The sequence below is a fragment of the Topomyia yanbarensis genome, chromosome 3 (assembly GCF_030247195.1).
Source record: "Topomyia yanbarensis strain Yona2022 chromosome 3, ASM3024719v1, whole genome shotgun sequence".
Classification (NCBI taxonomy): Eukaryota; Metazoa; Arthropoda; class Insecta; order Diptera; family Culicidae; genus Topomyia; species Topomyia yanbarensis.
In genome coordinates, this window is record NC_080672.1 from 1,169,524 (window position 1) to 1,188,932 (window position 19,409).

The 19,409-nt window shown below is 38.8% G+C and overlaps 3 protein-coding genes across 3 annotated transcripts; 1 reads left to right on the forward strand and 2 right to left on the reverse strand.

Annotated features, from left to right (window-relative positions):
• Positions 1–5,657: 5,657 nt before the first annotated feature.
• Positions 5,658–6,778, reverse strand: LOC131693486 (collagenase-like). Its single transcript, XM_058981343.1, has 2 exons — positions 6,398–6,778; positions 5,658–6,333 (listed from the first exon to the last, which is right to left on the reverse strand). The coding sequence occupies exons 1-2, from the start codon at positions 6,616–6,618 to the stop codon at positions 5,733–5,735; spliced, it is 822 nt and encodes a 273-aa protein (XP_058837326.1). The 5' UTR covers positions 6,619–6,778; the 3' UTR covers positions 5,658–5,732.
• Positions 6,779–6,914: 136 nt separating this feature from the next.
• Positions 6,915–7,904, reverse strand: LOC131693484 (collagenase-like). The gene is made up of 2 exons (XM_058981342.1): positions 7,644–7,904; positions 6,915–7,581 (listed from the first exon to the last, which is right to left on the reverse strand). The coding sequence occupies exons 1-2, from the start codon at positions 7,898–7,900 to the stop codon at positions 6,978–6,980; spliced, it is 861 nt and encodes a 286-aa protein (XP_058837325.1). The 5' UTR covers positions 7,901–7,904; the 3' UTR covers positions 6,915–6,977.
• An 8,857-nt stretch (positions 7,905–16,761) lies between these two features.
• Positions 16,762–19,093, forward strand: LOC131693489 (collagenase-like). The gene has a single exon (XM_058981347.1). The coding sequence runs from the start codon at positions 16,793–16,795 to the stop codon at positions 17,579–17,581; it is 789 nt and encodes a 262-aa protein (XP_058837330.1). The 5' UTR covers positions 16,762–16,792; the 3' UTR covers positions 17,582–19,093.
• The last annotated feature ends 316 nt before the right edge of the window (positions 19,094–19,409 follow it).

Sequence of the window (19,409 nt, forward strand, 5' to 3'; positions counted from 1 at the left end):
ATGTGGGCAATGGAGTATGTATATGAACTACACTGCCAAGAGAAAACATTTTGGAATAATTTCATTGCATTTTATTCTTGGTGCATATCGGCATTCTACATTTATTCTTTCATCCCATTCTCTTCGATAAATTCCTCTGTGTTCAGAGCACACTTTGATCTAAATGAATAAGCGAGCAGAAAACAATACTATCAGCGTTTCACATCGTTGAAATGGTTTAGCTTTTCTTTGTATGTATGCGAATAAAGAGAGCATGGATATGAACTGACGAGTGAGAAAAATTTGTATAAAGAAACTCGAAACTCGGCTCGGTCGGTCTTCGGTTTTTAGGACATGCTGATGTGTGCATGTGAGCATCGCGATAGGTACGGACCGATGAGCAATATATTTTGCTTCATTCGGCATTCACTTGACGACGTTTACTACGGACGGATGCGGAATAATCGCTGAGTAATCGACATCCTAAGGAAGGTCATCTTAACCTAGAATGCGTTCTTGTTACAAATATAGTTATTCATATTAATTCGTTAGTTGGACAGAGGTCCGCATCTCGACTGTTCAGCAATTCCATGTCTTCGATAATATGATAAACTAAATATTTCAGCTCACGGGATTTTTTCACAGTTTTAAACGATTACAGGACATTTTGTCGCGCAGAAAGCCGATACAACATCTCGCCTACAACACCCAGAACCTGCACATCTCGCATCCAACACCCTTATCTCAAAGACGACAAATCCCCATATCCGAAACAGATGGCTGTCCGGCCAGAGAAAAAGCCTTCTTTCCTACACTGGCACTTACCGTAGACGTCCCAAAGAATCTCCGGCGGCTGATAGTGCAGGGGGTACGCCTTGTAACCCACGCGTATGTTACCACACAACAAAATCTCGCCAAGACAGCCCACCCAGTCTCGGCAACAATCTGCCCCTCACCAACGACTGATCTATCTGCTATTTCCTCCAATCAGCCAATGCAACCAAACCGGATCCCACGGAATACTGGAGCTATCCATACTCGCCGTTCAGTGAAATAGAAACGGCCTGAGACACAACCTCAGGGACCTGCAAAGTATAATTTCTCGCTTCGAGCTGCTCTCCTTGGCCATCCAAGAGACCCACCATCACACCATCATTGGCAATCAGCGATGCAGCTATTACCGACCCTCACTCTGTAACTCACTCAACGTGGTTTTGGTAGTCTTGGCGATGCTTTGAATCCCTGATCGGGATAAGCTTATGTTCACCATATTACTACTACAGCCCTATCCATTCGAAATCGTTATTTTGAGGAGCTTCTGCCGTCGTTATTCAATGTATTGAGGTGGGGAGAATTCAGTGGCGGATCCAGAAAAAAATCGGGAGGGGTCCGAAATCTTAATTTAAAAATGAGTATTATACAATTCGTAATACGAAATAATCTTATTTAATAAACATCAACGTTGTTGGTTCACTTTGGTTTGGAATGATTTTGAGTTTGAAACTAATGTAAAATTTCAGAGAGGGTCCGGACCTCCAGGACCCTCCCCCTGGATCCGCCACTGGCACTTTTGACATGCCCAAAGTGCAGACTTCGCGCGGATTAACTGAAGCGATCCGCCAAAAATCAATCCAGACGCTTTTAGCCAGAAAGACAGCTAAAATGGGAAAAAATATTGGAGCATAAATTTTACCATTTCTTTAATAGAAAAAGATACATCAGTTTCCTCGCTATGTTGATTTTCCGAAAATGTTGAAGCTAAGATAATAGTGCCTTCGAAAACTAGACTAATAAATAAGTAGCGTAGGCACAGACAAACAGACATAACACTTGGTCGATTTATCCATAAGAAACCTCGTCACGATATACTACTACGCTATCTGGTGGAAGATTTGCCTACCATTATATTTTTCATAGCTGTAACTCTGGCATCCCTCTGGCTGCTGTTTGCCATTTCGAAGTCCGAGCACTCGCTTGTCGAGCTGTCAGACAAACATTTTACAAGCATTCTTGCTTTTGGTGTAAGAGCTCAGCAAACTATTAAGTTAAACTTTTATATTCGAAGCTTGAGCTCTGAAAACAATTATTTCGAAGTAATATCTTGTTGCAATTCAGGAAAGAATAAACTGGTTTTTAATAAGTAGAGAGTATTTCAAAGCGAAACTTTTACCGATCAATAGCTGATTTCAGGTGCCGAAAATAGTATAAAACCTATCGCATTGAACTCAGCAACAAGTCCCACTGCTAGGAACATCGTCAGTGGTATTATAAAATCCGCCTATCAACTAAGGAACCGCTAGAAAGAACGCAAGTTTTCCTAAACATAGAGATAAGAGAATACAAAGTAGAATTGGACAGGACTTTGCTACCTTTGGTTACGATCGTAGTATGAAGCACTAATAAAAAAATTTATGATTTTTAAACTTTCTTTTCTTGTTGCCCATTATGAAAAATATATAGATTAGACTGGTTCAATTTTTGACTTTTAGCTCCACCAGGTTTTACTGATTCCTTACATGGCCCTTAGCAATTGTGCAAATTTTGGTACCGATCGGCTGTGTCTACGGACCCTCCAAAAATTTAAAAGTTTATATGGAAATTAGTATGGAAAATCGGTTAAAATTAAAAATAAATTTTTAAAGAATCACCAATCAATAAATCAATTCATGAGAACACTATATATTTCTAAAGACATTCTTCAACTGAACACATTCGTGGAACATTGTAAGTTTGTAAAAATTCGCTGAGAAAAGTTATTAACTAAAGAAGCAGCATGACTTCAAAACAAGTTGATTTTATTATTAATCATAGCAACCCTGTTTGAAAAGCTGCGTCTGCCATGCGGGAGCGGTGGGTGGTAAGCCTAGTTTACACTTGTATAACGATGAAGCTTATCCAACAGGGTTGCTATGATAAATAATAAAATAAACTTGTTTTGAAGTCATGCTGCTTCTTTAGTTAATAACTTTTCTCAGCGAATTTTTACAAACTTGCAATGTTCCACGAATGTGTTTAGTAGAAGAATACCTTTATAAATATATAGTTTTCTCATGAATTGATTGATGAGGTGATTTTTTAAGATTTTATTTTTAATTTTAACCGATTTTCCATACTAATTTCCATATACACTTTGGAATTTTTGGAGGGTCCGTAGACACAACACAACCGATCGGTACCAAAATTTGCACAATTACTAAGGGCCATAAAAGGAATCAGAAATGCCTGGTGGAGCTAAAAGTCAAAAATTGAACCAGTCTATTATAGATGTTATATTGGAAGGTTCATACGAATCGCTTTGCAAACCCTTTTCCCTCAGCTGTTTCGTTTTCCGAGTTAACTACCATTGCTTTCTGCATAGGTTGAAGTCGCGGCAGCGAGTAGAACTGCATTCACGGAAAACCTGCAGAAAAATGTACAGTATGATACATAATTATTGATTTGTTGTCATTTTACCATGCCATTGAAGAGTTTCTGATATCACACTCCGTGGAATGGTCTGAGCAGATCTCCCATCTTTCAAAACAGATTTAAATACTGGTCGCAGTGGTTCGTCTGCTACAAAAAAATCGACCAAAATAAGGTTGGCATTAGAATAATAGTTGAGTTTTGACGATCGAAAAACTAACCTTCCATTATCTTTAGGAAACGAGAAGAATGTTTTTGCGTCTCCTTCTCTTTGTAAACATGTAATAATTTCGCACTTTCGTCCCATTTTTGTTGTTGTGTATCGAAATATGCAGTGCACTCAAAATTGTGGAATAGCAAACGTCATAAAAAGGAGACACTAGCGCTACGAACGGATGATTGGCCAACTACTAAATATTCAAAATCGCGGTTTTTACGTGTACGAGAAAAGCGCTAATGAGTGTTATGTCTGTTTTTCTGTGGTGTAAGATTGATGTTAGATTCAATAATTACATACCAAAACGAAGTACTTTAATCCAACAGTTTTGGTGATTTTATTTCATCTCACCGGATCGTTTTTTGTTTAGTGTGTTTGTGTCCAACATAGGTTGTCCGGTATGTGTTTACAATGGCGTCCTTCTATGGTGCACATTAGACCGACAACAATTTAGATTTTTTTTCGGAACACTGTTTATTCAAACGGTAATTGGATGTACAAATCATATGCAAAATATGAGCTTTATCCGATAGCTCTAGTTCACCCACAAGAGGTTTCAAGTTTCTATAAGAATATATATATGGAAACTCGGACATAAAAACTTAAAATCCAATAAAAAATTCCACAGTAACTCTGCATATAACAAAACTTCTAGTCGCGTAGCTTATTTTATAACAAATATATTTGTTGAAGGACGCATGTTGATTGGAGGTTCCCCGACAATGTTGTTTATCTTTGAAGACCAAACGATTTTTTTGAATAAGCTATTCTAAACATGTGCGAGAAAGAGAGGCAACACAAAACTTCATATGAGAACTAGGGGGAAATCACTCTAAACTTTGGATTAAAATAAATTTGTGAACTTTTTTGTTCCCAAATAATTCCGCCTAGTTTTAGCTAATCTTGTTAATATTTGTTGTTCTCGAATAATCCTACCTATAGCTATTAATAGTCTTGGATTAGCAGCAGCTGTCACTTATAGCAAACAATATGGCGACATGTGATGAAAAAGTCATCACATCGCCGTAGGATAGTATGAGAATATCTTTTTACTGCAAAAGGGGATAAATTTGCAGTCTTCGGCAATGTTGATCCTTACACCTTAAGGTATATATCTGCAGATTTTAGGATGCACAAGATGATACTGGAATTTTGTACCGAATTTATTGCCTATTTTCATTTATTTTCACACACAAACTTGAAAACTTTTGTGAGTGAAGTAGAGTTTTCGGAAAAAAGCTCATAATTAACAAATGGTATGTAAAGCCATTGTACCATTTGATTTGACAGTGTTCCGAAAAAAAGTCAAAATTGTTGTCGGTCTAGTTCACATGTGTGTATTTTTACTGCACCGCACTTTAGAATAATCTGTATTTAAAAGCTCGTCTCATTTTAGTGCTCTTATGGCAGTGCAACACGGATAAAACTCTTGCGCAAAACAAGAACTGTGGTGATGTCTTTCTTACATGTCAACTACTAGACCAATCAAAAAAGGAAGCTCATATCCACTAGACAACACGTTCCACGGTGACGTAACCGGGAACTCTAGTGATATGGAAGAACTTTCTCTCTCTTCTAGCATCTGAACCGTAAACCGAAAGTTATGTATCAGATTAACGGTTCATCCAAGAACACACGCTAGCACACGCGACTTACAAACGCCCACGCAATCGAACACGTTAACGCACAAACGCTCGAGCCCTTCGCGATGATACACGCGATCGCGAAGTCCTTACATCCGCACAGATCTGAAGTCCTGCCGAGACCCTAGCTCTTCAGTGTTTACAAATAGTTTGATTCAGGACTGAGGTGAGGTTTAAAGCTTACAATTTGTGATAGTATAGAAACAGTTTATAGAAAATGATAATATTAGGACCATTCAAAAGAGCTATTGTAAGTTATCATAGAACATCACTAAAGAGTTTTGTGGTAGAATCATAAATGGGATTAAGTTATCTAATGTTTTGAACACGAGATACTCGGGAACCTACAGGTGCCATTTCCTTGAAGTGGAGTAGTCAGCTTTATTCGATTAGCAATTAACACATAATTGATAACAGCTTAAACAACAATTTATTTCACGTCATTCGAAACAAGATTGCAGGAAAAACCATACGATAACACAACGTTGTTAAAAATCGTCCCTTATCACGACGTCAGAGTTTTCATTGATCCAATTTAGATAAGCCGACATACGGGTGTAAACAGCGGCACGCCCACTGTTGCAACCCAGAATAGAATGAAACGAGAATACACCGATCTGTGTGGTAGTACCATCAACGTCGACAATAGTCAGTGGAGCACCACTATCACCTTGACATGGCGACGCTCGACCTGTTTCTACACTAAATCCTTCCGTGCAGACATGTTCGCTAAGAATAGTGTTAGTCGGTAAGCTTCGAAGACAGGCTAGGTTGCTGATTACTTGAGACCTTCCGAAGCGCAGAACCGGAGAGTTATCGGAACCACCAAACCGTCCCCAACCCATGAAGGTACCCTGCTGTCCGTTGAAAGTGGCTTCCACCTGCCGACGATTTGGAAGACGCACAGGACGGATCGTGTCACTGAAGGCCACTGGAATTGCTAAAATAACCAGTGCGACATCGAAATTCTCCGTACCCTCGATGTAACCGTTGTGAATGATGAATCTTGTTGCAGTTTGACGAACTTGTCCCGGTTCGTTTGCATCGTCAATTCGAAGTCCCCCCATCACGACAACCGCACTTTGTACCCTTGAACGAAAGAATCGAAACTTTCCATCAATTATCAAGCCTCAAGATTTATTATCAAACTTACCCTGAAACGCAACTTGCCGACGTTAGAATGGTTCGTGACGAAAGTAATGAACCGGAACATTGGCTTGACAGTAATATGTTGATCCTAGTGATCAAAGCAACGGCGTACGGAAATTGACCAGTCGTAGCGATCGAGCCTCCAATGATACGTTGTTCGTGTTCTGAAATTGTTGAAGCCGAAATGGCCACAACAAGAACTACGAGTACAGTAAGATATTTCATTCTCGACGATTAAACAACTTCAACTAAGATGGTCTTTCGCAATGGGACAATATTTAAAGGACTGCGCGCTTATCAGCATATTTGTGCTTGGTCCAAACACTAGCCATTTGATAACAAGTTAATGGCCGAAATGGTAATCGGTTAGCAACCGTCAAATGCAAAACTGCCACCTGCTCTCCATGCTGCTATTGATATCAAACAAAGTCCGCTGAAATAATCGTTTTCTAGCTTCTATTGATATAACAGGCTTATCTAACTACGCAATAGATTAAAGGAAAAAATGAAAGGTATACCAATTATAAGATTAGGCTAATAAATGTATTTCCACGCGATCTCAATACAACAAATTCAGAAACAACTTAGAAATCATCTCTGACCTCAACATCGGAATTCTGATCGATCCAGTTAAGGTAAGCGGACATGCGGGTAAAAACAGCGGCACGCCCACTATCACAGCCCAAGATGGAGTGGAATGCGAAGACACCAATCTGAGTGGTAATACCGTCGGCATCAACGATGGTCAGCGGAGCTCCACTATCACCCTGGCAAGGTGATCCACGACCAAGAGCATCATTCAAACCATCAGTGCAAACATGTTCGCTGAGAATGGTGTTGGTTGGCAAGCTGACGAAACAAGCCAAGTTGGTGATGACCTGGGATCGACCAAATCGAAGCTCCTGCGAGTTGGCTGTTCCCTCGCCGAATCGTCCCCAGCCCATGAAGGTACCCTGCTGTCCAGAGAAGGTGGCATCGACCTGACGACGGTTGGGTAGACGTACCGGGCGGATGTTATCGCTAAATGTGACGGGTGTTGGCAGAACTGCCAACGCTACATCGAAGTTTTCCACATCCTCCTCGTAGCCACTGTGCACAATGAATTCCGTAACAGTCATGCGAACCTGACCTGCCTCCGATGCATCGTTAATACGAAGTCCTCCCATAACCGCTACAGCACTCTGAATTCTATAATGAAAACACACTTGATTAATCGATGATCCATGAACCACATAAATCTATGATCTTACCCACTGACACAGCTAGCCGAGGTTAGAATGAAACGCGAGGACAACAGCGATCCAGAGCACTGACCGGAGAGCAGAATGTTTATCCTGGTGATCAGACCGACTGCGTACGGAAACTGGCCCAAGGTAGCAAGTTGTCCTCCGATAACTCGATGGTCACGATCCAAGCTAATGGTGGCCGAAGCGACGGCCACCAGAACAGCGAAGACTACCAGAAATTTCATTTTGCAAGAGCAGTGGTAACTACACACTAGTCGCATCGAGTTCGACTCGGGCGATATTTAAAGGTATGCCGCGAGAGCTTATCTTCCCGATTTGGAGTGACCGTAATCTCTCCACTGGTAATCACTAGCGAATAGACGTAAAATACCTAATTACTGCAATATCATCTGCGCGAAAATAGAAGCACGCCTTCTAGTCGGTAAGGGTTATCATATAGGAATAGCTACCTTTTAATCGACCTGATAATGTAAACATACTTTTCTCATACATCACGCCAGATTGTGGTACTAGATCTTGGTTGAACAGCGTATTCAGCCTTTGAACATTCGAGAGGATAGTCTAGTATTATCAGACCATTTATTTTTGGAATCAATCGGAAGCTGAAAGTGGTAGAAAACACGTTTCATAGCTATCTGGTATTCGTTTTGATGCAGTTTGAATGATTAGATCGATATTAGATTAGGCCTAGTTTATTCGATCGATTTTCAAAATCGATAAAACTTTTAGGCAGCTTTCTCGGATCCTAAACATTCCATACATACCCAACGAAATACGAAACGTAACTAATTATGGCATTTCATTTACATTTTCACATTTTTCAAACAATAAACAGCCAGAATTAGTCACTCCCGAAAGAATAATAAACCCTACTGAGAAAATCTATAGCTCTTTACCACACAGGATTAGGAACAGTAGCATATCCTTGAATTTAAGCCCCCTTTAAATTCATCTATGTATGGAGAACCTAAAACCCGGATACGCAATAGCGTTACTGCAGGACAGCTACATATCAAATGATATTAGGTACATCATTCGTTTTCAAGCGCTCGCTCGAGACACAAGTATTTTATTGCCAGTCCGCGCAGTGTATAGCGACAAACAATAAGTCTAATTCAGTATTTCTGCATTTTTCCCTTCTTTTGTGTTCCTGTTTCTGAGTACCGTTAGCTGGCCAGTGACCAGTGAAGCAGTGTTCTGCTAGTAAGCCGTCTGGATACTGTTACATACACTTGTGTATTAGTTTACGTTTCTTTTTGTTGGTTCTCCTACTAACGTGCACTGGACAACATGACTTCCCCTGACGGCGGTTCATCTCAAGGTGAGATGAACGTCGAAAAAAAAAACGGCTCCCCTGTTCAAGGTATATCCAAGCTCAGCCACCGAGCCCCGTGATCTTCTGCCGGACCAAAGACAAAAAGTTTTTGAATCCGTTGCAATTCTCGAGTTCTGACGGATCGGTATTCGACCGTGACAGAAATATCGAAAATTCACCCTGAAAAGCTTCGGGTCGTTGTAAACAGTTTAACTCAGGCAAACGATATTGCTGGCTATGGGCCCTTTACGTAGGAGTACAGAGTGTATATCCCAGCTAACAGGGTTGAAGTTTGTGGGGTCGTCTCCGATTCGAGTCTTAGTTGCGAGGACCTGCTGAAATATGGGAGTGGCTGTTTCAAAGACCTCGTGCTTAAGCCAGTGAAGATACTGGAGTGCAAACGTTTGCATTCAGCATCAGTCGCAGCTGACGGGAAGAAAATATACGTCAACTCAGACTCTTATCTCAGACTCTTAGACCTTCGCCGGCTCTGCTCTACTCAACTACTTCTTTGACAGGGTTCGTCTACCTGTTCGCCTCTTTGTGCCACAGGTCATGCACTGTACTAATTGCAAACAATTGGGACACAAAGCCTCTCATTGCAGCAATAAGTCCCGTTGTGGAAAATGCGGTGGGAATCAAGCGGATGATTCCTGTGGAAGAGATGTCGAAAAGTGTCTCTACTGTGGGGGAAACCCACGTGATCTCTCTTCAAGTCCTGCATACAAACAGCGCGAGGAGAATCTCAAGCGTTCGCTTCAGGGACGCTCTAAGCGATCTTTTGCAGAAATGCTTAAGATAGCTACGCCACCTCTCTCTACGAACATCTATACTAACTTGTCTACTAACGAGGGCGACTGTGATGAACCCCCCTTCTGCTGCGCCTAGAAGCAATAGAAAAAAGAGGAACATTTCCTCTCCCAAGCTTTGTCGTAAAGGTCAGAAGGTGTCTTTTCATGCCCCTCCCCCCTAAAATAACTACTCAAGGAAGTACTGGTGCAAAACTGAAGCAAGTCGCTCCTGATCTCAGAAACCTGAGTTCAGAAGAGGAGTTCCCAGCACTTCCAGGAACATCAAAAACCCCAAGTGTTCCCATATCTCAGCCAGAGAAAGAAACCAGCGCTGGCCTAATAAACTTCTCTGACATTGTGGACCGTATTTTTGCAGCACTAAATATCTCTGATCCTCTTAAAAGCATCTTGATAAGCTTTCTACCCGCAGTAAAAACATTCTTGATTCAGTTCACTGCGAAATGGCCCCTCCTTTCAGCGATTGTATCCTTTAATTCTTTAATCACTGTTCTACAGTGGAATTGCAGAAGCGTTATCTCGAAAATCGATTTCTTTAAAATCTTACTAAATAACTTAAATAACGATGCATTTGCACTATGCGAGACATGGCTCACTTCTGCAATAGATCATCATTTTAACATTATTCGCTTGGATCGAGAAGACTCTTACGGAGGAGTGCATTTGGGGATCCAGGCCTTGAAGTTGTCGAATTCCAAATAAAGAATTAAAGGCAAAGACCTTTGTATTGCTTCCACCTACATCCCCCAGAGCCACAGTTAGCCGCCGAAGGCTTTGCGATATTGCGGAACTAATCCCCGCACCGAGGCTAGTTTTAGGTGATTTCAACTCCCACGAACGGCATGGGGTTGCATTCATCATGATAATCGATCTACCTCACCCAATGAGCTTTGCGACAACTTCAAGTTCAGAATGGTCTGAACAAGGGTAAAATAATACGGATTCTTGCCCCTCCAGCGCGTCCGAGCGTCTTAGACCTGTCCCTCTGCTCGACATCGCTGTGGAAGGTAGTCTCTCATATGACCTCACAAGAAATATTAATTGGAAGAGCTACGCGTCCGCGATATCCGACAAAATCGAGTCCACTCAAGAGCTTCCTCCGGAGGCAGAGTACGGGTTCCTGGCTGGCTTGATTCTCGATACCGCGATTCAAGCTCAAACTAAACGCGTACCAGACGCGAACGCTCGCGGGCGTCCTCCCAACCCATGGTGGGACAAAGAGTGCTCATTCGTGTACGCGGAGAAGGCCGTCGCGGATAAGACCTTCCGGGACGACGGGCTGCCATCCAGCTACCGACAGTACGCGATGGCGAAAATGCGCATGAAGAGTTTGATGAAAGCTAAAAAACGTAGCTTCTGGCGCCGGTTCGTCAACGGGCTAACGAGAGAAACATCGATGAGCACTCTTTGGGGAACGGCCCGGCGCTTACGAAACTGATACCACGGTGTGTCTAAAACCATTATTAACAAAATAAATTACCATAAATTTGGCATACGGAATTCGACAGATGCAGTATCCAAGCATCTTCTCAGTGAATTTCAAAATGAACCATCGAGAGATTCGAGAGCTATGGCGATTTGAAGTTTTATGATACGTTTCATAGGGCTACCAGCCAACTCCCACGGGTTTGGTCCTATCTTTATAAACAAAAAAATATTTGTCTACTTATTTAGTACTTGGCATTCGAAAGATAAAGTAATCAAGTATATCCCCTGCAAGTTTGAAAATATTTTATTGAGGAATCGAAAGTTATAACGATTTGATTGCGGTATGCGGTCATAGATAGGTTTTCTCCCAGATTTCAAGCATGAAGCCATGTTTGTCCATTGACTATTTAGATCTTTTATAGGGTGTTGAACCCATTTTCGCCATGTTTCTATTATCACCCTGTACCCTGAAGCCGTTGTGTTTGTTTCAACATTTCATATATCCACAATAGTATACAGCAATTGCGGTCAACTAGTGTATAAAATGGACAGGCTATCATTTTTAATACAAAATATTCACTAAATAATGATAATACATAAAGTTGAGATCAATTATGTTGACTATTATTTGAGGTACGTTGGTGAGGTACAACTCTGTTTTATATTCTTCCGAAGGAAAATTGTTGATAAAACGTCTATAAGTTAAGTAATGAAAAAACAATTAGAGTCAGTCAACAAAACATTGAGATATGGCCTTTTTATTACTTACATTCTAAGTTTTATTCAATTTTTTTAATGTTAGAGCATGTTCAGGAGTTTCAGTGCTAGATTCATAATTTTGACAGCTCTATTATATAAAACGGAAAATTTTAAAAGTGGAGCTTGCTGTCCCCAGTAGCAGTTGTAGCGGATGTTCTATTCAGTTTAAAATTCATGTCTCGCCATTCCTTCAGCGTTACTGCATTCATATTTATTTTTCCCCAGTCTATCGGGTTTAAGTGTCTGTTCTGAAAACTTTGCATGTATTTAAAACACAGTTCTAAACGTGTTTTAAAATCAGCAACAAATAGAACGGAGTCGTAAAACAGTTTCAAATTTTGAAACAAAACTGTTCGAAATTATAAAACAAAACGCTCTGCTGGGGATGTGAATGTTTCAGTTCCAGTTCTACTTTGAAACTCCTATACAAAATAAAATGCTCCCGGACATGCCCTTATAGACGAATTTCGCACTAAATCGTATTCAGAGTTGGCAGCACCCTCTCAGATTCTAATGAAACTTTCTGTACATGAAGACTTTGTCACAAAAAGCCACTTTGCATATTTTGTTTTTCCAAAAATGATGTAGACTGTCTTTTGAAAAGGGCCAAACTTTTTTTACCATTTTTGCCTTTCTCATATAGAAAGGTTATGCAATCACTCTGAAAAACGTCAACCTAATCCCGGCCCGGAGGGCCGGGTGTCATATCCCATTCGACTCAGTTCGTCGAGATCGGAAAAGTCTGTATGTGTGTGTGTATGTATGTATGTGTGTGTATGTGTGTGTGTATGTGTGTATGTGTGTGTGTATGTGTGTGTGTATGTGTGTGTGTGTATGTATGTGCGTATGTGTCAAATAATGTCACTCATTTTTCTCAGAGATGGCTGGACCGATTTGCCCAAACTTAGTCTCAAATGAAAGGTGCAACCTTCCCATCGGCTGCTATTGAATTTTGGATCGATCGGAATTCTGGTTCCGGAATTACGGGTTTCAGAGTACGGCCACACAGAAATTTCTCATATAAGCTATAGGAAAAATTAAAAATAGAATTTTTATTTTTGATGCTAAATGTGTTCAAGGTGCATGAAACGTCGAGATTTGATGCAAACTCGAAAAAAAAATTTGACTACGATTCACTTTTTTGGATTTTGGCACATTTTTGCCTTTCTCATATAGAAAGGTTATGCAATCACTCTGAAAAACGTCAACCTAATCCCGGCCGACTTTTTTCGACTCGTTTAGGGTTTCTGGATTTTAACAGGGGCGTAGTTGATGGTTTACGGAGAGGGGTTACACCCTCCCCCCCCTCTACTGTTCGCGCCCCTCCTTTAAAAATCTCCTTAAATCACCCCTCAGACCACCACCCCATCCAGCCCTCATACCCCTCCCTTTCAACCCCGTCATCTTTAAACCACCACTGTATCACAAAGCATAATAATTTAAGCTGGGGAGTCGTTCGTTCATGGGACTTTCGCCCTCTTCACATACCCAGCCCCGCATGACAAAATGAGTTAGCAAGCAGATAACATTGATCTAATGCTGATTAGGCTAATGGAGTATGATATTTTTTTGTTTCAAGTGTTTCACCGTCGACACGTAGCTCATCAAGTTCGTGGCTGGCATGCCATTGTGTATAAGTGCAAAGTGTACTAAGAATGTAATGGACATTTCCACAATTATGTTGAACATAAAAAGCCTCCGTGCCATAGTTTAGAGAAATGAGAAAGGCACAATTGCACCGCTAGGTGGATTAAAACAGGTTTTTTTTTAAATGGCTATAGTCCAAAAATAACAAATCCTACAAAAAATGTTGTGGTTTTCACAAAATTAGTCAAATATTTGAATAAAAGAATTGAAAAAATTCTTCATTGACTTCTACACTGAAAAAATCGATTTTAAAAATTTGAAGTCGATTTACAAAAAAACCATTTTTGATTTGGATAAAATTTTGTTCCAAGATAGATAATTACAATTGTTCCCTACCTACCGTAAAAATTCAAGTTGGGCACTTTTGAGAAAAAAAAGTTATTTGAAAAAAACTTTTCTTAGTCCAAACTGATTTTTTTTTAATTCAGTGTATTTTTATCGAAAACTAAACCAATGAAAGTCATACTCATCTCAGAATCCAATAAAACTCTGTTTGTGAGAAAATATTGTCAAATTAAGCAACTAAGTATATTTTTATTAGGACTTAACTACTTTTCATTTTTCATGAAATCGATTTTTTTATTACTTTATCTGAAAGTACAACTCCTTGCGAATGTTTTCCCAAATTATTGCGAATAAATAAATAAATAAATAAATTTTTATAAAGATCCAAGAAACAGATCGAAAGTTACAACGCTTCCAAGCGCGCTTCGTCTACCGGTAATTTGAAATTTTAAACTCGATTATCTCGAAATGTCGTTTTATTTTTTTTCATTTGATCGTAACTAATTCCATTTTTATTCATAAATTTTTGTTTCATGGATAAGAATTTTTAATACAATTTTTAGAGCTTAAAACAGCGATTTTTTTACTAAAAATGTTCTCGAATGTAGGAAAAAATTATTATTTATTCAACTATTCGTTAAAGTACGAAGAATCCTCATATACTAATAGAATTTTTTGAGTTTTGGGATTTTAGATGATATATTGGTCTCCAATCGTGATCACCGCAAACCTCTTAAATAAAAAGGGTTTCGGGGAGAAAGTCATAAATCCGCCAATTATCAATTTATTTTTATAAACTTATTCTTGTTTATTTTACTGAAAAATGTGCTACCAAAATATTATAAGTTTGATGTAATGAAATCATTCATTTATTCCTTTACGTAAATTCAAACTTTCTTGGCATTTTTATCACTAAAAGGTATGTAACCCCTTAATCAAGAATCCCATTTAAAAGAGTTTATGTCGTTAAACAAATATTCTATTATAACTTTTTTATTTTCTTGTTTAGTGCTAAGGAAGAATCAGAGAAAGAAATAACCACCACAACATTATGTATTGAATTTTACATAATTATTTATTTTTATTTATATATATTACATTTGTCTTAAAACTATCTTCATGCATGCTATTTTGTATTATTTCTATGCAAGAAAAATATTTGTGGTTCATCTTCTGAATTAGAATACCTTTTCGTCTCTACTTTGCCCCCAGGAATAGGCACAAAACTGTGGAAGTTTTGAGTTCCAGACAGGGATGTAATGCACCTCAGAGCAAATAAAGAGAAGAATAAAAAACGCTCTTTGCACTTTTCAGGCGAACCACCGCTCTTCTCTTTCACAATAAACCTCTTCACTCCGATGTGTGTGGTTCCCATATGTGCGTTCCACTCGATGGCTGCACGCCTCAAAGAGTAGAAATAAAGAGGCTCTTTAGTGTGAATCTTAGTCCCACGAGCACAGAAGCAGAGAAAGCAACCAAAAAACATTTTAAAAACGTTCTTCCGATCAAACTTTATCTAAATTGTAGTTTGATTCGCCTTCCTACCTACTTGCCAGTGAGGGGAGGCACAAAAAAGTGAATCGAAAACAAAAAAGCAAATCGAAAACAAAAAAGCAGTTTTTTCCACACCGAGTGTTAGATCTTCATAAAAATCAATCAGCAGTACTGTAACAACATTTTACATAAGCTGATTGAGTTTTATGAAATCTAACACTCGGTGTGGAAAAAAACTGCTTTTTCCGTTTTCGATTTTGGCCCATTCTCTCTCCATCCTTAACTCATACTTTGACTGGAATCCACAAAAGCTTGCAAAATTTTTCTTATTTTTGTATTGCACTGCTGCTCCATCAGACATAAAATAAATTTTAGAAAAGTTTATCAATTGTGTCAGAAAATTTATCAGTTTTGAGAGGAATAAATGAACTGCAGTTTTCAAGTCTTCCAATCTTACAGTCTTCCGATCTTCCAAACCTCCAGTCTTCCAGTCTTCATTCAAGTTTGTTATGAATGTATACCAAATTTGCTACTGATACTTTTTGCATGTATCAGGAAAAATGGATTCTGAGATGATTATGACTTTCATTGGTTTAGTTTTCGATAAAAATACACTGAAAAAAAAATCAGTTTGGACAAGGAAAAGTTTTTTTCAAACAATTTTTTTCCTTCAAAGTGCCCAACTTGAATTTTTGACGGTAGGTAGGGAACATAATTATCTATCTTGCAACAAAATTTCATCCAAATCAAAAATGTTTTTTTTTTGTAAATCGACTTCAAATTTTTAAAATCGTTTTTTTTTTTCAATGTAGGAGTCAATGAAGAATTTTTTCAATATTTTTATTCGAAAATTCGACTAATTTTGTGAAAACCACTTCTACAACAATTTTTGTAGGATTTGTCATTTTTAGACTATAGCCATTTGAAAAAAAAATGGTAAAAAAAGTTTGGCCCTTTTCACAAGACAGTCTAGATCATTTTTTGTGACAAAGTCTTCATGTACAGAAAGTTTTATTAAAATCTGAGAGGGTGCTGCCAACATTTGTTCGAGTTGGCGCGAAATTCGTCTTTTTTATGTTGCTCTATGTAAATTTAGTGCAAAACGTAATAATTAAAGAGTTCAAAATTTTTACAGTGGCCATTAACACGTTTGCTGATTGTAAATATCACTATCAGAACCCCAAAAAACAACTCAAAATCAACAAATCATGCTTCTGTTCGACTTTCTTGTATTACAAGCACTCAGCTCGTTTCTGTGTGTTAATCGCAACCAATTGATCTAATATTGCAATTTTTTCACAAACTTTGAACATCTTTATCTAATCATTGACCTACCAGTATCGCACGTTAGAGTAGAATAAATACTGCCATTGCTGCAGGTGCACCGTTTTATAGTTCAAAACGTTAAACTAACCATGAGGTCTCCAATTGCAGCTATATCACTGTGCATTACCCTGGTGCTAGCAGGACCGCTCGAGAAAGATCGTCGCATTCACAATGGCGAACTAGCTGAACCGGACCAGTTTCCATACGCCGTTGGATTAATCGTGCCATCTGGAATCTGTGGCGGATCACTCGTATCGGCAAATTACGTACTCACAGCAGCGCAGTGCATCGCGAACCTAGAATCGGCTATCGTGGTACTTGGGAGTACTCGCATTTTCGATCAGTCTGACGAGAACCAGATTCGGTTGGAAGCGACAAGCTTCACCATTCATCCAGGATACGAAATCGCTGGGGAGATCTTCGACGTCGGATTGATCCGCTTACCACAAAGTGTGTCCAATGTGAGGCCAATTCGTTTACCAAACCGACGACAGGTGGAAGCCACGTTCGTTGGGCAGCAGGCGACCGTTGTCGGCTGGGGAAGAATCAGTCAGAGTGGACCTCAGTCGGAGAATTTGCTGTTCGCAAGATCACCGGTTATTTCGGTAGCTTCGTGCCGCATGGGTTTACCGACGCAGCAAATTACGGATAATCATATATGTACCAATTCGGAAAATAATGCCCCTTGTCAGGGGGATTTCGGTAGCCCACTGACGGTCGTGGATGTTGACGGAATCACCACCCAAATCGGGGTGTTTTCGTTTAATTCTGTTCTGGGATGTCAAAGTAATCGGCCGGCGGTCTTTTCCCGGATGTCGTCGTATTTGAATTGGATAGGTGATAATTCGGACGTGGTGATTAGAGATAATTTTGAGTGAAGGTCTAATAAATATAGCTAGTAGGGTAACTGATCTTGAGTGGGACAATTTGTTGTTTTATCTGCAGTATCGTCGACACATATCTTGATTTCGGCATAAAATTAGAAAAATATTCTAGCAAAAACGTATTAGATAACAAGTAAAATTAATAATTTTGATAATTTGTGGATTGAAATTTAAATTAAACTATGATTGGAACCAGAATAACAGTTTTACTGATTAAAGAATATTGATCATGAGTGGGAATATGCTTATCTTGAATGGAACTAAAAATAATTTTAATTAGGACTAGGGTAATTTCGGGAGAGATGCCGCGTCGGGTGAGATGCCGCACTTTCTATATCTCGTATATAGGGTAACTTTTATACGGTAATATGATATTGCGAATTTGTCTTTCGAAGAATTACAACACTGGAGATGTAAAATAATCCTAATTATTAACTCACAAAATTTTTATTAACGTTTGTGTGCATCCAGTTGCATCACGGGGTGTCGAAAGTTTTTCAGCACCACATTAAAATTTCGTTTTTTTTAAATTGTCCGATTTTTTTTGGTAAATCATGTATCGGTTGAATAGCAGGGACCTTTTAGAAGGTATTCTGATCATGAGTACGGTCATCCATAATTTCGGAGAAAAATGCCGTCGTGCGGCATCTCTCCCATACAATTAGGAGAGATGCCGCATCAAAATTGCGGGTGAGATGCCGCACTCGATGACGGAGGGTCCATAGCTAAAAAGTATTTTTTTTTCACAACGCAATGTCATTAAATGAACATTTGTGTTGGGTATAGGTTCTTAATAAGGTATATCCACAAACTAACGGACCTAACACAGTGACATATAACATTATGAGTCTATTTTAAACTGGCGATAGGTATCTAAGTGTTGATTACTTCGGTTAATTCTTTAAATTTTCAGGCACTAATTTTAGTGAACGCATTGATTTGTAGTGATGTCAATCTTGGGAAGAAAGTGAAAATTTCAACGAATTAATGCTTTTTCAACATGAATCATTCAAGAACAAACCTAAGTTATATAAATTCGTTGTTGGGAGAAACAACCAAAAACTACTTTTAAGGAACCCCTACCAACACATAGATATAAATCGCTTGCATAAACATATAAATAAATAGTAACCAACTTGAACGTTGGACAAGGTTGCAAAAAAATATTTTTAAAATTTTGAATAAAAATGTTTCTAGAAATAATATTACCCCGTAAGAAAAATAAAAGTACTGGCCGATTTATAGGTGTAATCAAACTTCATGAAACTCAGCTGAATACCCCTAATCATAAAAACATCAACGATAGCTAAAAATACTTTTGTGCGCCATTTTTCAGTTTGTGGCCATTTGCGGCGTCTCACTCGCACATGCGGCATCTCTCCCGCAATGACCTTTTTTTAAAAAATTTGATGATTTTTTTCATGTAAAAAATCATTTCACAGTAATTAAGAAACTTGTCGCAATTGATAAAAATGATTTCATCAAATATTGAATGGTTTACTTTGATGCAGGATCGATTTTAAGAAATGTGCGGCATCTTTCCCCAAATTACCCTATAATTTCTGCCCTCTTTAAAAGTTGCAACATGTTTCAAATGAATTACTGGTATACCAAATGGATGAAAAATATATTTGGAAATCATTTAATAGGTTTTAATGCTCAAATTTCTATGAAATATATCAAGAGTATATGCTATCTAAACATTCCAGAAGCAAATTAGAATGTTTTCCTAAAACAGCATCTATACCGAATTTAGATTTTCTTCATAACAAAATGCTATCAAAAAAGCTCCTTTAGGAGTGAATAGCTGAAACTGGTGGTC